This window comes from Xenopus laevis, chromosome 9_10S, assembly GCF_017654675.1.
Source record: "Xenopus laevis strain J_2021 chromosome 9_10S, Xenopus_laevis_v10.1, whole genome shotgun sequence".
NCBI classification, from domain to species: domain Eukaryota; kingdom Metazoa; phylum Chordata; class Amphibia; order Anura; family Pipidae; genus Xenopus; species Xenopus laevis.
The window spans coordinates 75,440,628-75,460,892 of NC_054388.1; the positions used below are offsets into that span (position 1 = coordinate 75,440,628).

A 20,265-nucleotide genomic window follows, 5' to 3' on the forward strand; every position below is an offset into this window, starting at 1 on the left:
CCCTCCCCTCCCCCCCAGCAGCCAAACAAAAGAACAATGGGAAGGTAACCAGATAACAGCTCCCTAACACAAGATAACAGCTGCCTGGTAGATCTAAGAACAACACTCAATAGTAAAAACCCATGTCCCACTGAGACACATTCAGTTACATTGAGAAGGAAAAACAGCAGCCTGCCAGTGCAGGCACAAGTCACATGACTGGGGCAGCTGGGAAATTGACAAAATGTCTAGCCCCATGTCAGATTTCAAAATTGAATATAAAAAAATCTGTTTGCTCTTTTGAGAAATGGATTTCAGTGCATTCTGCTGGAGTAGCACTATTAACTGATGTGTTTTGAAAAAAACATGTTTTCTGATGACAGGATCCCTTTAAACGCTGGCAATTTTTTAATGACATTGGCTTGTTACCATGATACTGGCCACTTCTGTGGATGAATAGGTGGGCAGCACATACTAGAGTGTAAAGGTGTGATCGTCATCAAGCGCAGAAGGGGTGAGATGTGATAACTGGCAACATTTTGTGCCTTAAAGGCTACAGTGGACATTGCATATGTATGCTAGCTATACATAACCATACACTCATTGTTTTTTTAAAAGCACTGGAGTTACTTTATAAAAAGGTAGCAGAACACAAAAAACATGTGTCTGAAAAGAAACGTCATTATTTACTAAATAAAGGAATTCCTGAGAGCTCTCCATAACAGTTTGCAAAACACTGGGTTTTAAGATTACAGGTTTTAACCGTCAGACAAAAAGCAGCAATTATGGTATCAGAGTTTCTTGTTCCCCACACGACAGACAGGAGAAAGCTGGTGCCCACTGAGGTTATGACAAACTGTATACTGTATAATTATTTGTCTATGAGCTGAGGCTGAGATGGAAGGGCAGGGGGCACGTTTAATGATGGCCTTAGCTGAGAAGTTATGAAACCTCCATAGCAGCAAACGAAGCAGCAGATTCTCTGGAACAATTCTACTTTTGTCTGGAGAAGTGACAGTAAAAGTAGTTTTTGATTTAAAGCTTCCATAGGGCAGCACTCTTTGAAATAGCAGGTGGCCCTTTTAGTAGTTTAAGCTTTTCAGAGTAATGGAAGGATGCAAAGTAATCTAAGCTAAAGGAAGGCGGTAAGCATCAACCTTCTCTATTAAACTGAGGTTGAAGCACTGTATCAAACACTTGCCGGGTATCTGCTTATCCTCTTATTAGTTACAGCTGCACCTCACAGCTCTCCTACCACCTTACAACTTTAAATAGCTAAACACTAATTATATATGTGCATATAAAGTAAAAATGTTTTTTCTTTCAATCTTACTACTGTTATTAGGGTTCAGACTCAAGCTACTGGTATCCATATGCTCTAAAACTCTGCAATTTCTCTTTTCACAGTGGGATTTCCCTGCTGATCCTAAAGCAGCAGAGTCTCAACTCCCTGCAGTTTCAGTCTCTCAAAGAGATAAGTGCTGGGAATATATATATCACCGATAATCCTAACCTGTGCTATTACCATACAGTCAACTGGACATCACTCTTCCGGACATCCAACCAGAGAACCACTATCCGAGAGAATAAGAAACCAGAAAACTGCAGTGAGTCCCATTACTGTTTTTTTTGTTATCTATTGTCACTTGTATCAAGTGGTTTGCTCTTCTGAAAAATTTCCTTCAGTTGGTGAAAACTATGTTAATGAAATAACTACTGTAATTTTACTGATGCAAGTTTAGCATCAGTCCCTGTTTCCGGCTCCCTTTTTAGTGTCCCATCACTGTTCCTAGCTCGTTTTTGCAGCCACATGTCCTGCTAAATTAACTACTATCTCAATCAGTGCTTGTTCCACCCTCTGTTTCTTATATTTGGCCTTATATTTGGATTCTGAGAAGAATCCCTAAGTTTCATTAAAGTTGAAATAAACCCTTAACATTGCACCAGCCTAAGGTTTCAGCTTGTCAATAGCAGTAATGATTCAGGACTTCAAACTTGTTACAGGGGGTCACCATCTTGGAAAGTGTCTGTGACACTCACATGCTCAGTGGGCTCTGAGCAGCTGTTGAGAAGCTAAGCTTAGGGGTCATCACTAATTATCCAGCAGAAAATGAGGTTGGTCTGTAATATAAGCTGATGCTACAAGGCTGATTATTAAATTCTGATGCTAATTGCACTGGTTTTTGTGCTGTGTTAATTACTAATCAGCCTAATATTGTGACATTTATATTCTATGTGTACTGTATATTGTGAGTCGGTCCCTAAACTCAGTAAGTGACAGCAGCACAGAGCATGTGCAGTGAATCAGCAGAAAAGAAGACGGGGAGCTACTGGGGCATCTTTGGAGACAGAGATCTTTTCTGATAAAGGGCTGTGGTTGCCTTGGGCTGGTACAGAAGAACAAAACATAATGTACAACATTTCTACCTACTTCTTTATTTTAACTTTCCTTGTCCTTTAAATGCAAATGTTAGAATTGATACAATAGTTGCTAAATCCCAGAGATGCTGCTTAGAGATGTATCAATTTATGTACCAGATTGTAAACGTTCTGAATCTGCACCTGGATTACTGAGCTGCTATACGCAAATACCAGACGGGAACTTTTCAGTTTTGGGGAACAATCTAGAAACAACTGAAAAAAAGTATTTGGAATGTGATCAACCCCTTTACTATAATGTCACAGGGGTGCCAGTTCATGTCAATTTAGTGTGATTAAAAGCAGTGCTGGTTGTTCAGACCATCAAAGCACATATTATAACATTCTCCCAGCAAGTAGCACAGTAATACATCAATGCCCAGGGTCGGGAAGGGATAAACCAGTCCTGCTATTGCTGCTATCAATCCATCATGAAAGTAATCATGAAAGCATGTGTGTTTGTTGACAAGTATTATATGAACAGTTGGGTCCATTGTTTAGGAAAATTATAAGCTGTGTCTACACTTATGCACAACACAGAGAACTGTTGCAGCATAGAGCTCTATCACATGTCCAAACCCTTGCCCCCCAATTCAGATTGGATGTGGGGAGAAAGTGTTTAGACAGTTATTTTCTGTGTTGGAATGTTTATTTAATACTGGGTAAAAATGACTGATGGTTAATAAATCAGCCCTTTACTTTAATACTATCCTTCAATTATATCAGTGTAGTATTATATTTGTATTGTATTTTAAGCAACCTTTCATTATTGTAAGTCACCATGTAAATATTGTGTTAGTCATTGAGGATGTAATGTTATAAAATATATAATGTTTATATTACATTCATAATATTCTATCATTCATACACTGATAGTATTGGATGGTTTCCCTTTTCTTTCCAGAGAACTGGAACTGTACTGTTAGATACCATAAATAATTTTAAAAACTAGTAGGATGTCTTTAGAACAAGGGAGAAAACTAAAAGTTGCAAACTGGAGACAGCTTCAGATTTATGGGGGTGGGGGGTGCTTCCTAAATCAGCTGGAAGCAAAGTTGGATTCCAGCAGAAAGGTGAATTCATTGACGCTCTTTTTTTTTTTTCATACCCAGATACTATGTTATTAGCATGTATTCTTGTTTACTCTTATGCAGCTGCTGAAGGAATGGTTTGTGACCCTCTCTGCTCCAATGCTGGGTGCTGGGGCCCCAGAGCCAATCAGTGTCTGTCTTGTCGATATTTCAGCCGGGGGAAGTCATGTGTCAGATCATGTAACCTTTATAAAGGGTAAGAGAATAAGGACAGTATTTGACAAGGTCATTGCCAGAATTTTAAGTTTATTTTTCTGTTGATGGTAAAGCCTATGGGGCAAATTCACTAAAGCGCGAAGTGGCTAACGCTAGCGCAATTTCGCCTGCGTGACGTCATTTCGTTACTTCACCGATTTACTAAATTCGCTAGTGAAGTGGACCTACTCTATCGCTACTTCGCACCCTTACGCCAGGCGAAGTTGCGCTATGGCAAAGGGACATAACTACGCTAATTCACTAACTTTTACTGAACGTTACCTCTTGGACCAGACTTGCCTTCACCACCTCAGACCAGGCGAAGTGCAATAGAGTAGATAGCGATTGCTTCATAAAAAGTTTAAATTTTTTCCAAGTGCTAAAAACTGCTGGCGTCTTTTACTTTTTTCTGGGTGATAGGCTGAAAAAGATTGTACATTTTTTTGGGGGTACCCTCCTTCCACCCTACATTTCCTAACATATGGCACCAAAACTATACAGTGGGCACATGTATAGGGCAAAATAACAACTCTATTTTATTTTATGAAGCTTTCCCAGGCTTGTGTAGTGTAATGTATTTGCTGTTACATATACGGCCATTGTACTTTAATTTGGCGCCGTATGCAAATTAGGCATCTCTAGCGTAACTTCGCTTTGCTTGTTGAAGTAATGCTAGCACAACTTAGCTACCTTTCGCCTCCCTGAGCGCAACTTCGAATTTTAGTGAATTAGCGGCGCCTGGCAAAGTGCGGCGAAGCCAACGCTGGCGAAATTCAAAGGTAAGTAAATTTGCCCCTATGACATGATGTGGGGACATGCAGCATTTCATTTTGTAGCTGAAAATAAACAGCAACTGCAAGTGTCTTTCTAAAGGCAGTGGGAATTTGTAAGAGGTCTGGGCAATTGTGCAGGGTTGTGGTGACACTAATATCACACTTGGGTCATTTATTGTTACTCTTAAGCAGGACCTCAATAGTAATTACTGGTAATTAGAAGTTGGTTCTAGCAGTATAGGGAAATCAGAACTGAAATTGTGGTAGGCCCAATGCATCTTACGTCTTGCTGTGCGAACACATAGGGGCAGATTTACAAAATTCGAGTGAGGAATTCGAATGTAAAAAACTTCGAATTTCGAAGTATTTTTTGGGTACTTCGACCATCGAATTGGTTAAATTCGATCGAATTCGATCGAATTCGAACGATTCAAAGTAAAAATCGTTCGACTATTCGACCATTCGATAATCGAAGTACTGTCTCTTTAAAAAATACTTCGACCACCTACTTCGGTAGATAAAACCTACCGAAGTCAATGTTAGCCTATGGGGAAGGTCCCCATAGGCTTGCCTGTGATTTTTTGATCGAAGGATTTTCCTTCGATCGTTGGATTAAAATCCTTCGAATCGTTCGATCGCAGGATTTGCGCAAAATCGTTCGACTTCGATATTCGAAGCCGAACGATTTTAGTTCCCAGTCGAATATCGAGGGTTAATTAACCCTCGATATTCGACTCTTGATGAATCGGCCCCATAGACCTCTAGGGTACGGATGTAGCAAACTGTTCGCCGGCGAACTAGTTCGCGCGAACTTCGACTGTTCGCGTCCGCCGAATGTTCGCGAACGTCGCGCGCCGTTCGCCAATATGAGTTCGCGTTCGATTCGAACAAAAATCGTTCGACCATTCGACCATTCGATTCCTTCGACCGCTAAAATCTAAGGATTTTCGTTCGAATCGAACGATCGAAGCCATTCGATTGAATGAAATCATTCGATAGAATGGCTTAGATCGTTCGATTCGAATGAAAATCGTTCGATCGAACGATTAAAATCCTTCGATCGTTCGAATCGAACGATTTTGCGGGTGTTCGAAGTTCGCGAACTGTTCGCGAACTGTTCGCATTTTTTGCCGGTGTTCGCGAACGGCGTTCGCGAACACATAAACGTCAGTTCGCTACATCCCTACTCTAGGGACCATTTACCTTCTGGGTCTTTGAGGTTTCACGAAATTGTTGCTAAAATAATCCAGATGCGCTATAGAGGGGTAGCTGTCACTTTTTTGGGACTACCTTCTGCATTTATTTGAAGCTAAGAAAGTGATAAATGACCAATTTTTTTTTATCTCATATTCAAGGGGAAGCAATGAATGAAATTAGGTATCAAGGCAAGGTAACAAACAGATGAATAGAATTTGTTGGGGAAGGGGTTAAACTATGTAATAATATAAGCTCTAGCCCCCTCCATCACTTGTTTATTAGTAAATATAATGATCCTTAAGAATGCACCATCAATTTCCATGTCTCCCTCCTACAGCAAGATAATAAACAGTCTTTCATTGTAATGAAATCTTCTTCCCCCGGAGATCATCCATTTTAATTAGCGGATGTTTCCTGGCAAAGCAGGGACATTTCCTCTGCTCCCTTCCATTTTTCATGCCTGCTGAACTATCCTCCTCACCTTATCTCTTTTTACACATTCCCCCAACTGATTCTCCTTTTCCCACTTGTGCAGCTTTTGCTTTATTGGTTTTTCAGTTCTATCTCTTTTGAACATCACTGGTCCTGATGAAGTGTTCTCAGACACAATTGTGGCATTCATATATTAAGCACATTTAATTAGAGGGAGAGAAATAGATCTGAAAGAGTAACAGTATTTTATAATATTTGCAAGCATTAAGGATGTTTTCAGGAGCTATCAGAATTTAAAGGGCATCTCAAGTAGGATTAAAATTAATTTTATATAAGGGAAAAGGACTTTTGGGTCTGGAGAGTGGTAAATGATAGTGCACATTCTAGAAGAACGTACCTTCAGGGTTGCCCTAGTGAGGTAAAGGTACATTCACATTGCACTGGCTTGACCTTAGCTACTTGTCGGAGTAGACAAGTAGCTAAGGGCAAGTGATATTTACCCCTATTTTACTATTCAAATCTTGATTTTTATTTCTCTGCAGAGAGTCCCGTGAATTTGCCAATGGCTCTGTCTGTGTAAAATGTGACCCCCAATGTGAGAAGATGGAGGACAGCATGGCCACCTGCTATGGAGTGGTAAGGAACAGCACAATGGGCTCTTGTAGAGTTTCAAAAAGGCAGTTGTACTTTTTGGATACATACAGTATGTTTTTCTTTATTGTAAATGGACAATGATTTAGACCCATGGCAAAGTTTTATAACCGTTGGCTCTGATTGTTGTTAATGAGACACTGAGCTGTACAATAATTGGTTGATAGCTGAATCCATTTCTTTTCCATACAGTTCTCTTTTTAAGTTAGATATCAAAGCTTTAGAAAAGTAGGCCCTACAGAATGGCATGTGTTACAGTGATTGCTTCAGTCACAGCTCCCTTCCCATAGATCTTTCTTCTCCTCCAGAAAAAAACAGAGAATCCAGGAAACATGCTGTTTTCATTTCTGTTCCTTTAATATGAACTTTTTATTGCCTTGCAGGATACTTTTATCAATTTATAATTACAGGGTACTGTATTAAAAAAAACAAAAAACTTTTTTTAACAATGTTTAGCTTGTTTAGACATTTAAAAGTTGAAACGTCTTAGTGAGGAGTTTTGTTGTGTTTTCATTGAACTTTGCTGCAGCAGTTCTTATATCAACATTAGTTATAGCAATTTTCACACATATCTAAGAACATAACCTGACATTAAGGGCCAGCTCTTAAAGGAAAACTATACCCCCCAAACAATGTAGGTCTCTATTAAAAGATACTGAGTAAAACAGCTCATGTGTCAAACCCTGCTTCATGTAAATGAACCATTATCATAATAATATACTTTTTTAGTAGTAGGTGCCATTGGGTAATCATAAATAGAAAATTGCCATTTTAAAAAATAAGGGCCGCCCCCTGAGATCGTAAGATTCACTGTGTACACATACAAACCACATGTTAGGTCACATGAGCCAATTAACAGATAGAGTTCTGCCTTTTGCTTCCACACTTCTTCCTGTTACAGTTAGAGTTGTAGTATTTCTGGTCAGGTGATCTCTGAGGCAGCACAGATAGAGTCACGAAATGGTGGTTCAAGGCAAGAGATGTAAAAGGGCAATATTTATGTAAATATATATTCCAGTTTGGCAAGATTCTTTAATATGTCATTCAATTTGATATAAACTATCTGTTGCTTAAGTATTCATTTTGGGGGTATAGTTTTCCTTTAAAACGATGTCCAAAAAGAGCCCACCAGGCTCTGGGCCCACTGGGAGACTCTCTGGTGTTCACACAGGCCACTGCAATCCTAAAAACCCAGGATTTCTGTTATGCCATGTTTACTCTATGCTTTATTGCACATGATGATGTTTTTGGCACTACAGCTGAAAGTCTGTAAGAAAGGCCAGAAAAAATACAGAAACAAAATCTAATAAAATGTTATAACAGATCGGTCATATGTTACATGTAACTACACATACTGTAACACTGTTTAAATCATATATTTTAATCATATATACTGTGCAAATAATGACAGTCCACTAAAGAACATAGTGTTGATCATGCTCTTATCCTGTACCTACATTGTCCCTAACAAGCAATTGATTTTCAGGGCCCAGATCACTGCACAAAATGCTCCAATTTTAAAGACGGGCCTAACTGCGTAGAGAAATGCCCAGAAGGTCTACAAGCGGCAAACAGCTTCATCTTTAAGTACGCAGATGAGGACAAAGAATGCCGTCCCTGCCACCCTAACTGTACAGACGGGTAAGAAGCTTTCCTACTGTACGTGAAGGGGACTTTGTGAAGTGTCTGGGTTATTGAGATTTTCTGTAAATTACTATAGGTATTGCAAGAGTTCTACATAATTATATGTTTACGTTTTACGCTGTTATTATTAATACTTTTTTCTTTAAATTCTTCACCGAAGCAAGAGTTTGTGGTTAGGTTACTTAAAGGCTTTGCTATCAATATCATAACTTTTGCAAAGAATGCATTTCTAGTTTATAACGATAGTAGCCAAAAATATAGTCTACATCTAAAGCTTCCCATGTGTTTCTCTTCTGCTGGTCTGCAGTTCAACAGAACACAAATAGTTCCTTTTAGCAAAGGTGGAGATACTTAATTTACAATATTAGCAAAGTATGAGTCATAGAAGAGAAACAGAGATCCCTCCACTCTCATTCAATGCCCATGGACCAAGTCTAAGATTAGTGAAATTAGGCCCCGCAGGGGTTGAGCAATTTAAATTGGAATCTGCACAAACAGCAAAATGCTGAAAGGTAACGGGCAGCAATTACATGAGCACTAATAAAAACATTGTTTCACAGAGTTCTTAGAGCATTGTTGAGGGGAGGGAGGAGAGGGAAATAAACATCTCTCAGGCCCATCCCTGATTCATTTCCATGATGTCAGCATTTTTTGGGATGGCCTTAGATTGTGCAGGGAAATCCAGAGATATCATATTTTCCCCCTTAGTGTTGACAGGAGAGTAATCCAGGTGCCAAAGCTGTTGCTCTCTGTTTATTTGCAGTTATGATATATGTGGCTTATCACAACACAACCATGCAGAGCTGAATCCTTTATTAGCGAAAACTCTGAGGGAAGGGGGTGAAATGAGCTGGAATTGCTAGGAGCACAAGTATAATGGTGATTAGACTAAATTGCTTTGTACTGACTTCATAGTAAGTGACTGCAAATTATCAACAAACTGTAATGTTTTCTGCTGTGCACACTATTCATTTCACCCCTTGGGCACCTAACAGGTTGGAGAACTCTAGCATGAGAAATTGTGCATTGGGGCCTGTTACAAGTTTCTTTGTCAATACCGAACATTCTTAGTGGAATAAATACTGTATGTGTGCTTTTCTATACTGCTTTTAGAAAACACACAGGTGTTATTTATCAAGCTCTGAATTTATCTCAGTATTTCTAAGATGAAAATCAGAGCAATTCCCGAATGGACCTTATTTATCATTCAAAAGAATAGGTTCGGGCCAACTTCGGACCTTTGGTCAAAAAGTCTGAATTTTTCGGACTTTTCCGCAAAAGCCACAATTTTTCTGGAGTTTCTGGACTTTTTGGCCCAAAATCCCCGAAATCATTCGATATCGGTACAGCAGTGCAGACACTGGGACCTTCCCCTTGACTAATACAGGACCACGAGAGCTTTGAGATGCTGGATTTTTTCGGATTTGAAGTTTTCATACCATCGGACTTTAATAAATCCCAAAAATTCCGATTTTATTTTTAAGGTCCGAAAAATCTATTTTTTTTGGTTTTCGAGTATTCGGAGCTTGATAAATAACCCCCACAGTGTTTGTGGAAGTCAAGCAGAAGGATCCTCTCAGTTGTAATCACTCCATATAGGTGAGACAGCCTGAAACTTGCATGCCCTTTTTTAATGGGTGTTCACTCAGAGGACTGGAAACACAAAGCCGTGACAAAAGCAGAAATTACTTGCATCAATTTTTTTTGTTTTTGGAATGTATTTTTTTTCTTCTTGAGATGGAGTGGAAGAACAATGCAGAGAGCAAGGAGAAATGCCAAGGTGTCGCGGAGCCAGACAATTCCATCTCACAGTTCTTTAGCAAGTAAAATGGATGCAGTAAATTATTCAGTATAGCACATTGATGTCAACAGCTGTTGTCATTCACAATGAGACCTTTTACCACTTTCACAAATCTAATTACAACAGAGCCACAAGGGAGAATTGATTCTAATGGAAGTGTGGCAGTTCCCCCCTTTTCTTTCTCATAAGTACATCAGTTTGGGGTGCAGGAAGCACACTTTTACAGACAAGGTTGGAGCTTTGGGTGCAAGACAAGAAAGAAGCAAGCAATAAATAGCATGTCCTGCAATTCGTGTGCAGTAAGTAATATTGCCAATAATATGTAGTTGTTTTTGCAAGGCCAGAATAAAGTAGAATAACAGTAGCTTTCTGTGGCAAAACATCTAGGCAACAGAGTAAGTATTAGTAGATCATATCTCCAAACACAAGTTGTCTGCTATATATGAGAGCTTGTCCACATGAAAAGCCTTTAGAGCTAGAAGAACTTATATCATTTGTAAAACAGAAGAAATCTTGAGAAGGAAATTCAGTTTTTTAAACACAGGTAGGACTGTTGCTGATTAGTGATGAGCGAATTATTTCGCCAGGTATTGCCGCTTATAATTACCCCCATTCAACTGCTGGATATTCTTGGCAAAACAAGGTAAGGCAATACAAGAGAGCAGGCAAAGGTCCAGTATCTAGTGAAGTGACAAACCTAAATACAAGGCCGGTTTTGACTATGCCAAGAGCTATGGGGGTTACATAGTAACTCCTTCTTAAACTTACTCCTTAAACTAGTTACTGATTATGATAGTTAAAGAATAGATACCAATAGTTAGTATTTGTTGCTGGACTGTGGCTAATATTGTTTATGCTGCTATTAACCTCCTGTGCTTTACGACACATAATTATGATATGATGTTGCTGCAACAGCACACTACAGCTTATTTGCTAAAATTGCTGGGGCATGTATAATCAAAATGTAGAGATCCCTTCTTTTAATCCATACTTAGCCCACTATAAGATGTCTGAAAAATACTTTAATATCCAAAGCCACACTAATCATTATGATCATTTCTGTAAGAGAAGAACCAGAGGAAGATTAAAAGATATTAGTCATTTTATTTTATTATTGCAAAATAATAGTCAATTATACAGGAATTTCATATAATTATTAAAGCTTTGTCTTCAGCCTGCAGTCTTTATTGCATTTATAGCAGGTGGTGTGCTCACCATACAGGAACAGATTGCTTCATTACTAATGCTACTAAACACTAAGGGCCTGAAAATGGAATCTCTCCGACCTGTCAGCAGGAGGATGCAGTAAAGGACATAGAGATACCCAGGTCCAGGAGATACAGCAAGGAGCTAGGTTTATGCAAACATTCTGCTCTCATCTGCTTGCCAATTAAAACTCAGCTAGCTCTGAATGACAAACACAAATCTGTAGGGGTCATTAACTCAACCAAGATGTGTCTCTATTGCTTGTCATAATATGTACTGCAGAGGAATTATTCTAGAGAGAAGCAGAATTAAACAGGCTTGGTTTAATAACAATTTGGTGCAATTTTTGATGACATAAAAAGAATCCGGGATTTATTCGGGAGCCGTGGTGCACTGCCACCTTTTTCCCAGGATTTGACTTCTTGTTCATTCATGATACAATACAATTCTATATATGAGGTTTTTATCATTATGCCAATTATTAAACAGCAGTTTTCAATATGTTGTGCCAAGTGCCTGATTTAAATAAATCTGCATTTATCATATATGACTGCAAAGCTCAGTGGGCAGTATTTGAGAAATGCACATCAAATTTTTACAGTAGCTAACAAGATGACCTTTCAAATGGAAATAAAATATTTTATTAAATGAAAATTAAAAGTGTTTACATAACAAGCTTTGGCATGGGGTGCTGTAAATAATATAGCAATGGTATTTTCCACTTTCCCACTTCCAATATACAGTATAAAGTAGTGAAAGTAAGTTGGGGGATTTTCTTTCCCTTCAGGCAAGTTTACAGTTTTACACTATGTATTTTCAGGTACTGCAGTCATTTTGTTAGGGGTAATACCAAAGCATATTAATGCTCTATAGGGTTTGATGGAAACTCTACATATGGCACATGAAAAAAGACAATTTTAAAGGAGAACTAAAGCATAAAGCCCAGCTCAGCTGCTGGACTTAAATCAGCCGTGAAGTTGCCCCTTTATTTCACCAGTTAAAATACAAATATATCAATATTAATTAAATATATCTGCCAAGCAGAAGATATAAGCAGATGTAAGCAATGTAAGCAAATCAAGAAGATAAAGGAAAACTAAGCTTGAAAATAATATGGCTATAAATGTTATTTCAGCAGTAAAGAAAGTGCCAGTGTTCCAGCAGTACCTTGCTAGGAATAGATACAGCCCTGAGGTCTGTAGGGTACAGAAACCCTGACCTAATGAAAAGAGATAAGAATATAAGCAGAATGCTGGGGCCTGGTAGTCTGGAATTCTTATTCTGTTTTATTGGAATTTGAACTATTGTTGGAGAAGCTATACTGTTGAATACTGATACAATTGTTCCTATATATTCGACTAGTAATTACTAAAAGTTATTTGATACCACTTATGCGCATGCACACAGTTGTCAACAAGATCATAGATCTTAACTGCTAAATTGCTGCTGCTGTTAAAGAAGCCCAGAACATAAAGTGCAGCATTTCTAGCCTGATTATTTTCTAAGCTTTAGTTCTCCTTTAATCTCTACTCCAGTTTTGGAAGACTTGTTCTGTTGTGAGGGATTCTTTTATTTCTGTTGACATAATATGGGAAAAAAAGCACTGATTATTGACTATTTCAAATGGAAATTTACAAGGGTGTTTTTTTTAGAAGACTTCCAAACACAACTAAATTAAAATAAACCTGCAACTACCAACCAACCACTTATTCAAACTACTGTTTCTTATCTTTTGGATGTCAAAAGGGCCAGAAGCGGTTCATTTGTATAACCTTCCATCTCTTTAATCATGAGAATTTTATTTGGAGCAGCTTTAAAATTGCAAACAAAACTCTAAGCAACATGAGTTTAATGAGCACCTGGCTGAACTGCTTATGGTGGGAAGTGAAAAGAAAAGTCCAGGTGTTTCTACATCCAGCATGTGAAATCTTAAGCCCTGCTCTGCTGTTGAATATAACTTGGTTGGCTTTGAGAAATTGCTATTCATTTGAATGCCCTTACTTTATTTAATTTGAAAAAGACAGGTCTGCATCAGTCTGCCCTGCTGTTGCCAATTCTGATTTCAAACTCTTGGGGTTTTGAATAGAAAAGAAAGAGAGAATTATTGTGCGATGGCCATTAAACTGCCATTCTAATGGAGATCAGCTCAGATGTGCTTTGCTGATTCTGAGTAATAATCATGGACTCTGTGTTTAGCAAGCCAGAGAAACAGAGAGGGGCAGAAAAACAAGACCTTGGCATAGACAAGACTCCTGGCGGGTGCAGGTGAAGGCTGTCCCTGTAAGGCTGATACCAGCTGTGGATGGGCGGGAGGCACTTTTTTTTTTGCTTCAGTCTGGAATCCAAACATTCTAATTATATCAACTGCATCTCAAGCATGACTTGGTCTAGTTAACCCCTTGGAAGAGATTTAATAGCAAGAAAGGCTCGGAAGCACATATTGATAAAATCTTCTCTGTAGTAGATTTTTGCCTTGTTTGATGGTATGTTCCCAATTTTTTATCTCATTTGTTGTATTTAACCTGTGCCACTGACACTGTTACTGAACCCTAATGGATGAGGTTAACTCTAATTCATTAACATATTAATGATACAGTATGTATAATGATATATATATGTATATATAATATGAATTCTTACAGCATCTTCCTATCTCCTATACCTCCCTTTTTCTTCTGCCCTTGCACCTTCATGATCGTACTACTTTATTAAATGTCTTCCTCCCTATCATGTACTGTACATATTTTATAATCAAGATTTTTTTATCTCCCTTTCTCCTTTTTTATACTTTTGTTTCATTCTGCTTGTTACCAATTTTTTCTTTTAGGTGTAGAGGACCACGTTTGAAGGACTGCATTGGAATCATAGATAGGTACTTGCTAGCAGCTAAGGAATGTCCCCTATGTGATGCTAGAGAGCATGATGCGGAGTGTCTGTGCATGTCAGTGACCCCCGTGCTGTGTTTGTGATTGCCTGCAGGTGTAACAACCCTACTTCCCATGACTGCTTGTGGAACGGCCCTCTCACCCTACCTCAACATGCTAGGTAACACTCCACTTCACTTACCACCGAGAAGGGATACATTAACTTCCTAGCAGAATAATAATATTGCAAAAGAAAGGATAACCTTTCAATAGGAGCTTGAGATTTGATATAATAAAAAAACATTCACAGTCTCAGAGAGAATTATGGCGTGGCCAGATCTCACACCAAAATGACAGGGGCAATGAATGAATTTTAGATTTTGACATAGAGTTAAAAAGAAGGGAAAATAGAAAGGAAAGGCTTCATTAGTCTCCCTGTTTACTGATAGGTCATTATGCATACGGGAATAAGGCATTCTCCTGTTGAGAATAGTTGGCTCTTTAGCCCTTTTTGCATTCAAGCCTGATCACAGCTTATTACTCAATACTACTACTACTACTTTGACTTTCCCATGGAAAGCATTGCATTTGCTCATTGCTTCTGATTATAGACAGTGGATCTGTGACTAGTACACAGGTGTGATTGTGGCCTGAAAATACCATTGGCTGTTTTCCAGGTAATAATATTGTGTGTGCCATACTCACCAACTTTTTGCTTCAAAGACTTGCCCTGCAAAAAGTTGGGGGATTCAGAGACAGTATATATATATATATATATATATATATATATATATATATATATATATATATATATATATATATATATATATATATATATATATATATATATTAAAAATGCAAAAATATGTACGCAGCCCCCCCATGAGACTCGCAGTTGAATCCATAAGTGGCACTGTGTGGAGGGGTGATCAGTTCATGCACACTAAGTAAACTGTTCTATGCATGCACTAATCACTCAAAGAATTTCATCCAGTCTGGTGCCTAGGGCAGTGCTGGACAAAGATGCAGCCTTAACCAGTCTATCAAACTGGCATTCTTTCTTTTTTAATTCGCAATTATTTCTGTAAATTGCTCCATAAAAGAACCTGTACAAGTATACCACTTTACACTGTATGTCATACAGGTAATATATGTAAGGCTGTATGCTATCAGAGCATCTCAACCATAAAAAAGATCCACTGCACATTCCATATGTAAAAGATAAGCAAGATAATATTAATTTAGGTACAATTTTGATGTCCTCTCTACAGTGACCCATACACCCTGTCCTACTCACACAGGAGTCTTATTGCAAGAATTCATGTCTTCACAGCGATCTTTGTGTCCATCTGAAAATGAAACATTTTTGATAGGAGGGATAACATCATAAAACTGATGCTTTATAATATCTAAAAATATATATTTTACAAAAAATAAGATTGCTGTGCTTTCACAGTGCCATTTTCACGGCAGGGAAGTGTTCAGAAGATCTAGATCAGTAACACATATGGTATTGTAGCACATGGTAACACTGCTGTAGTCTGTGCTTCCCAGAGCGTGCAGAATAAAAACTAGACTACAGCAGTGCCTGACTATAATGTTTACTCAACATTGCTAAGCAAATACAAAAATATGGTGCTATCTGCATGCTCCACTTTTCTCTTACGACATTGAATGCAATTCTGCATAGTACAGAACGGCTCCTTGCTATTACAAATTGCTCCACACAATTCATGGCCATTTACTGTACATCCAGAAGTATTCACAGCAATTTGATCTTTTTTTGATCAACTGTTATGTTCAAATGTTATTGAACCGACACACTTTATCAAAGCAAATAGATGAATTAATTCTTCCCAATGGATGTCACTGCTTTGATCAGTGGAGTGTCAAAGCTCAGTACTGCTCGTCAACAGCACTGAACTCTAACTACCTCTTGATAAATTGCCATATTGGTCTTTTTGAAAGTGCAGCTTAGGGTTCCACACACTAATCACTTGAAACTATTTATCACTAATCACATACTTATTTCTATGGCACAAGGGAGCCCCATATTTTAAGTTTTCTTTAAGCAGGTGGTAAGAACAGAGGCTCTTAACTGCACCTTGTTGCAGGCACTCCTATTTGACAGTTGTAAGTTGTAAAGACAACATATTATTATTAGCTGTCAGGTACAGCTCTTCGTGAACCCAACTTCCTTGGGAAAAAGTGCATTTTGTGAAAAAAGAATGACATTTCTTACTTCTCACCTTGGCATTATGGTTTTGATAAAAAAAAACTGTGCCTCTCATCGCCACATATTACCCACATTGAGCCAGGCATCGCCTTATCTGTTCCTAATATATTTTCTGTAGCCATAATTTTCTGTGGTTGTGGCTATTATCTTAAAGAGATACTGACGGCAAAATCAAACCTTTGTTTTACATCTATCATAACATTTTCTTTATATGCTATTTATAAAATTGCGATAAAGATATTTCCCCGATGCTTTTTCATTACCTATCTGTTCTCTTATGTTTCATTATATAGGGGCTGCCATATTTGTGCATCAGTAGTCCATTAGAAATTCTAAGGGGCCTATTTATCATGCTCTGTAAACACGTGAAGAAAAACATCGCTGTGATGTTGCCCATGGCAACCAATCTTTCTTTTGTTGAAATATAATTAGTGATTGGTTGCTATTGGTTGCTTCACTGGATTGAGGTGAAGAACTGCAAAAACGTTTTGTGTTGAAATCTGCCAAGTCTGTTCGCCCGGAGCCAACACAGCAGTTCCGGATTCAAAAAAGAAAGGAGACTACAGCCTGCTGTAGGGGCTGAAATCAGCCTGCGTATTTCAGCTAGCTGAAATACTTTTGTATCTTTATAACAGAAGTAGAAAGATGAAGGTATAACTCTAAAAGAATCAATTTTTCTCCTGTTGGTCAAATCAAATCAGATCTTGATCTGAGAGCAGTTGGACAGATTCTATTTTTATGGCCTTTCCCAAAAAAATCACTGTGGGACCCAGGCAGCATTATTTGCTGATTTGCCGATTACCATGCATACATGCCAATGCAGTCAACATCCATTATGCTCTATTGATTTTTACTCAGTCTGAAACTGATTTCATCAAGTAATCTGATTGGTCTCCTGCTGTTGCTTACTTATAACTCCCAGGATACCGAGGCAGCCAGCAACGAGTTAGCACTGTAACATATTACTGCAATATGAGACTGAATCTATGGAATAAAAATATAAAAAATGTTAAGCTTAGTTCACCTTCACGAAACATACAAAGTATTCCATAAAAATTTATTGGTGGCAACAGTTTTAGCCCCTACTGACCCTATTCCTTTATGATTTGATTTTTGTAGAGCAAAAATTAGATATGTGTTAATTGCTGCAATGCCTCAGTGAGCACGCTTAGTGGTGGCCGAAGCTGCGTCTGCCGTGAAATAATCACTATTGGAGCAAATTGTAACAGATTTACGAATTGACAACTAAGCTTCGAGCTACTTCTGGGGAACACAAGAGAGATAAAAACAAATTTTTTTCAGACATAAATGTCAGCAAATGGGCATAAAAAAAGAAAGCAGCTAAAAAAGTATGGGTAGTGTTTGAAAGAAAAAAAAACGATGCCCCATAACTGTCCTATTTGTGTCTATTTAGACTTAAACAGAGTCAGTGGGTTATATTCAACTCCAAGACAGAATTTGTGGCAGAAAACAGATAGTCGGAGGAAGTCATGTTTCCATGATGGTTAATAGTTGCTAATTTGTGACTAATTTCTGCACACATTTGCCACCTGTTCAGGGGAGATAACTGGATTTTGTGTCTTTTCACAAAATTGTTGCTCTAAATTTGCTCTGTGCCAATTACTAAAAATGACTGCATTAAGAGGAATCTCGACAGTGGCTAAATCTTCCAGGCTCAGCAAATCACCCCACCCACACTAAATGACTTCCCTCTGATGAGATAGTTGCTAAGTTGTAGAGCATTGTACAAATTATCACTTTGTGTGGTTGTCTCTTCTAGCATGTTTGTATTTTTCTGCCTTTGAACTGTTCACCTTTGGACTATATGCCCTTTTTGGTTTTTTTGTTTATCAAACCAGTTTCAAACATTACTGTGAAAATAACACCAAAATATCAGAAGCTTGTGGGGCATATATGTGGGATTCTAAATGTCAAGATGGTGGCTGCAGTTATTGTGCGCATGCACATGCTCAAATTGTATAACGTATATCCTCAACAATTCATTCCCTTACAATCCAAAGTCATAACCATTATCAACATGTTTAGTAGGGCTGTCCCTTATAACCCTGCCTTTGGGGCAACTATCTGACCTTTGGAAGCTATGAGGAATCAAAAATATTTGTCGCTCAATATAACATAATTTACACAATTTTTATTAGGGAAAATATTTTCATAATTAGATTTATAACAAGGTTTTACTTTTCTTTATAGCAGGAGCTTCCTTACAAGTGTTTTATTCCACTAGAGTTCAGTAAAACATATGGAGCAGGCAGGCAGATCAGGTTCAAAGTCAGAGCTTCAGGCAGGAATCAGGATCAGGATAGCAATAGCAAAAACACACCCAGGTTCTATAGCACAAGAAACCTATAATTGGGCAGGGTTTCAGTGTCCAGGGTACCCTTTTATGACAAAACCCGGCACCAGTGATGACGTCATCATGCAGTGACGCTGCACCCATGTGTTCAACATGGGCGCCGCCATCTTGGTTTTTCCACCTGGAAGGTGAGCAGCGCTGTCTGGTGCTTCTGGCAGTCCTGACACCATCGATGAATTAATATCCTAGTACATTTGAACATGAACATAAAATCATACAAAACTTTACTTTCTCATGCTTTTATAGTTACATGTATAGCTAGCTTTAGTGCATTTAAATACTTGCGAAATTATAAGAGGAAACTAGAGGACTCAAGTATAATGTATCTAACAAGTCCAATTTTTGGGCAGAACAGCACTTATAGTGGTATGCAATAAAAGATATAAACGTATCCAAAATGTGTAAAAATCTAATTGCACATCTTTAAGGCCAGCTTAAGAGCGGCATTATTTTTTGGTGCTAAATAATAGCCATTTCAGTAAAACATTTTGGGTCATTTGATGAAAAAAATGTATCTCCTAATTCAGTTCTGATTTTTGCATAGAACCATCTGCAATTCAATAAGAATATCTTATCTGTATATAGGGTTGCCACCTGGCTGGTGTTTTATCGGCCTGGCCGGTAAAAATGATGGTTGATTTCAATTTATTAATAGGGAAAAAAGTTAAATATATAGGAAGGCCGGTATTTTTTTCCAGAAAAGGTGGCAACCCTATCTGTATATGACTTGAAAAACTCTATTGAAGTCTAAGGCAAAAACTACAACTAAATTACAATAAAAGTTTTTCTCCTGAAATTGAATCTCGGCCAAACTTTTTCACATGATAAACCATAAAATAAAATGTTCTCATTGATTTCAATCAGGCCCTTTATTTCGTATAATACACACCGGCACAAAGGACACAATACACAGTCTTTGTCCATTTTGCTCACACTGTATTTGTTCCATTAATGTGCTTTTTTATATTCCCCTGAGAGTGTATTGAGCACAGATGTTTTAATGATACAATATTATATAAATATATTGCTGGTGCTTCTGAAAACCTATAGCAATTGGAGTCTTGGAGGCACATATTTGTAATCAGTAAGAGATCCTGATCAAGAAGTTACTTTGTGTATTCAGATGCAAGAAGGGTGGGTAAATGAATAGAATTGTGTTCTTGTAATTTAGATGCCAAGTTCCCATGGTAGGAGTACACTAATGTTATCAGACAAAAGATTCTCCACCTTGTTTTGTTGTATCTCACCATTTTAGCAAGTACTGTTACAGCCAGTAATGAGATAAGACGACATAGCGAGGTCCTTGGGGCTTTGAAATCCTACTAAACCAAGAATTCCTTTTGCATTTCCACTAATACTCAAGGGGAAAGTATCTGTAGCCTTCTTTGTAATCAGACCATCGCT

At 38.1% G+C, this 20,265-nt stretch overlaps 1 protein-coding gene across 2 annotated transcripts in view; it reads left to right on the top strand.

Moving 5' to 3' along the window:
* The window catches only part of LOC108703039 (receptor tyrosine-protein kinase erbB-4), a 440,770-nt gene that overhangs the window by 337,591 nt on the left and 82,914 nt on the right, over positions 1-20,265 (top strand). For both annotated transcript variants that reach the window (XM_018238955.2, XM_041578052.1), the window contains exons 12-16: positions 1,387-1,586; positions 3,552-3,684; positions 6,628-6,721; positions 8,223-8,377; positions 14,215-14,259. In XM_018238955.2, coding sequence (XP_018094444.1) covers positions 1,387-1,586; positions 3,552-3,684; positions 6,628-6,721; positions 8,223-8,377; positions 14,215-14,259 — 627 coding nt within the window. The remainder of the gene's footprint in view (positions 1-1,386; positions 1,587-3,551; positions 3,685-6,627; positions 6,722-8,222; positions 8,378-14,214; positions 14,260-20,265) is intronic.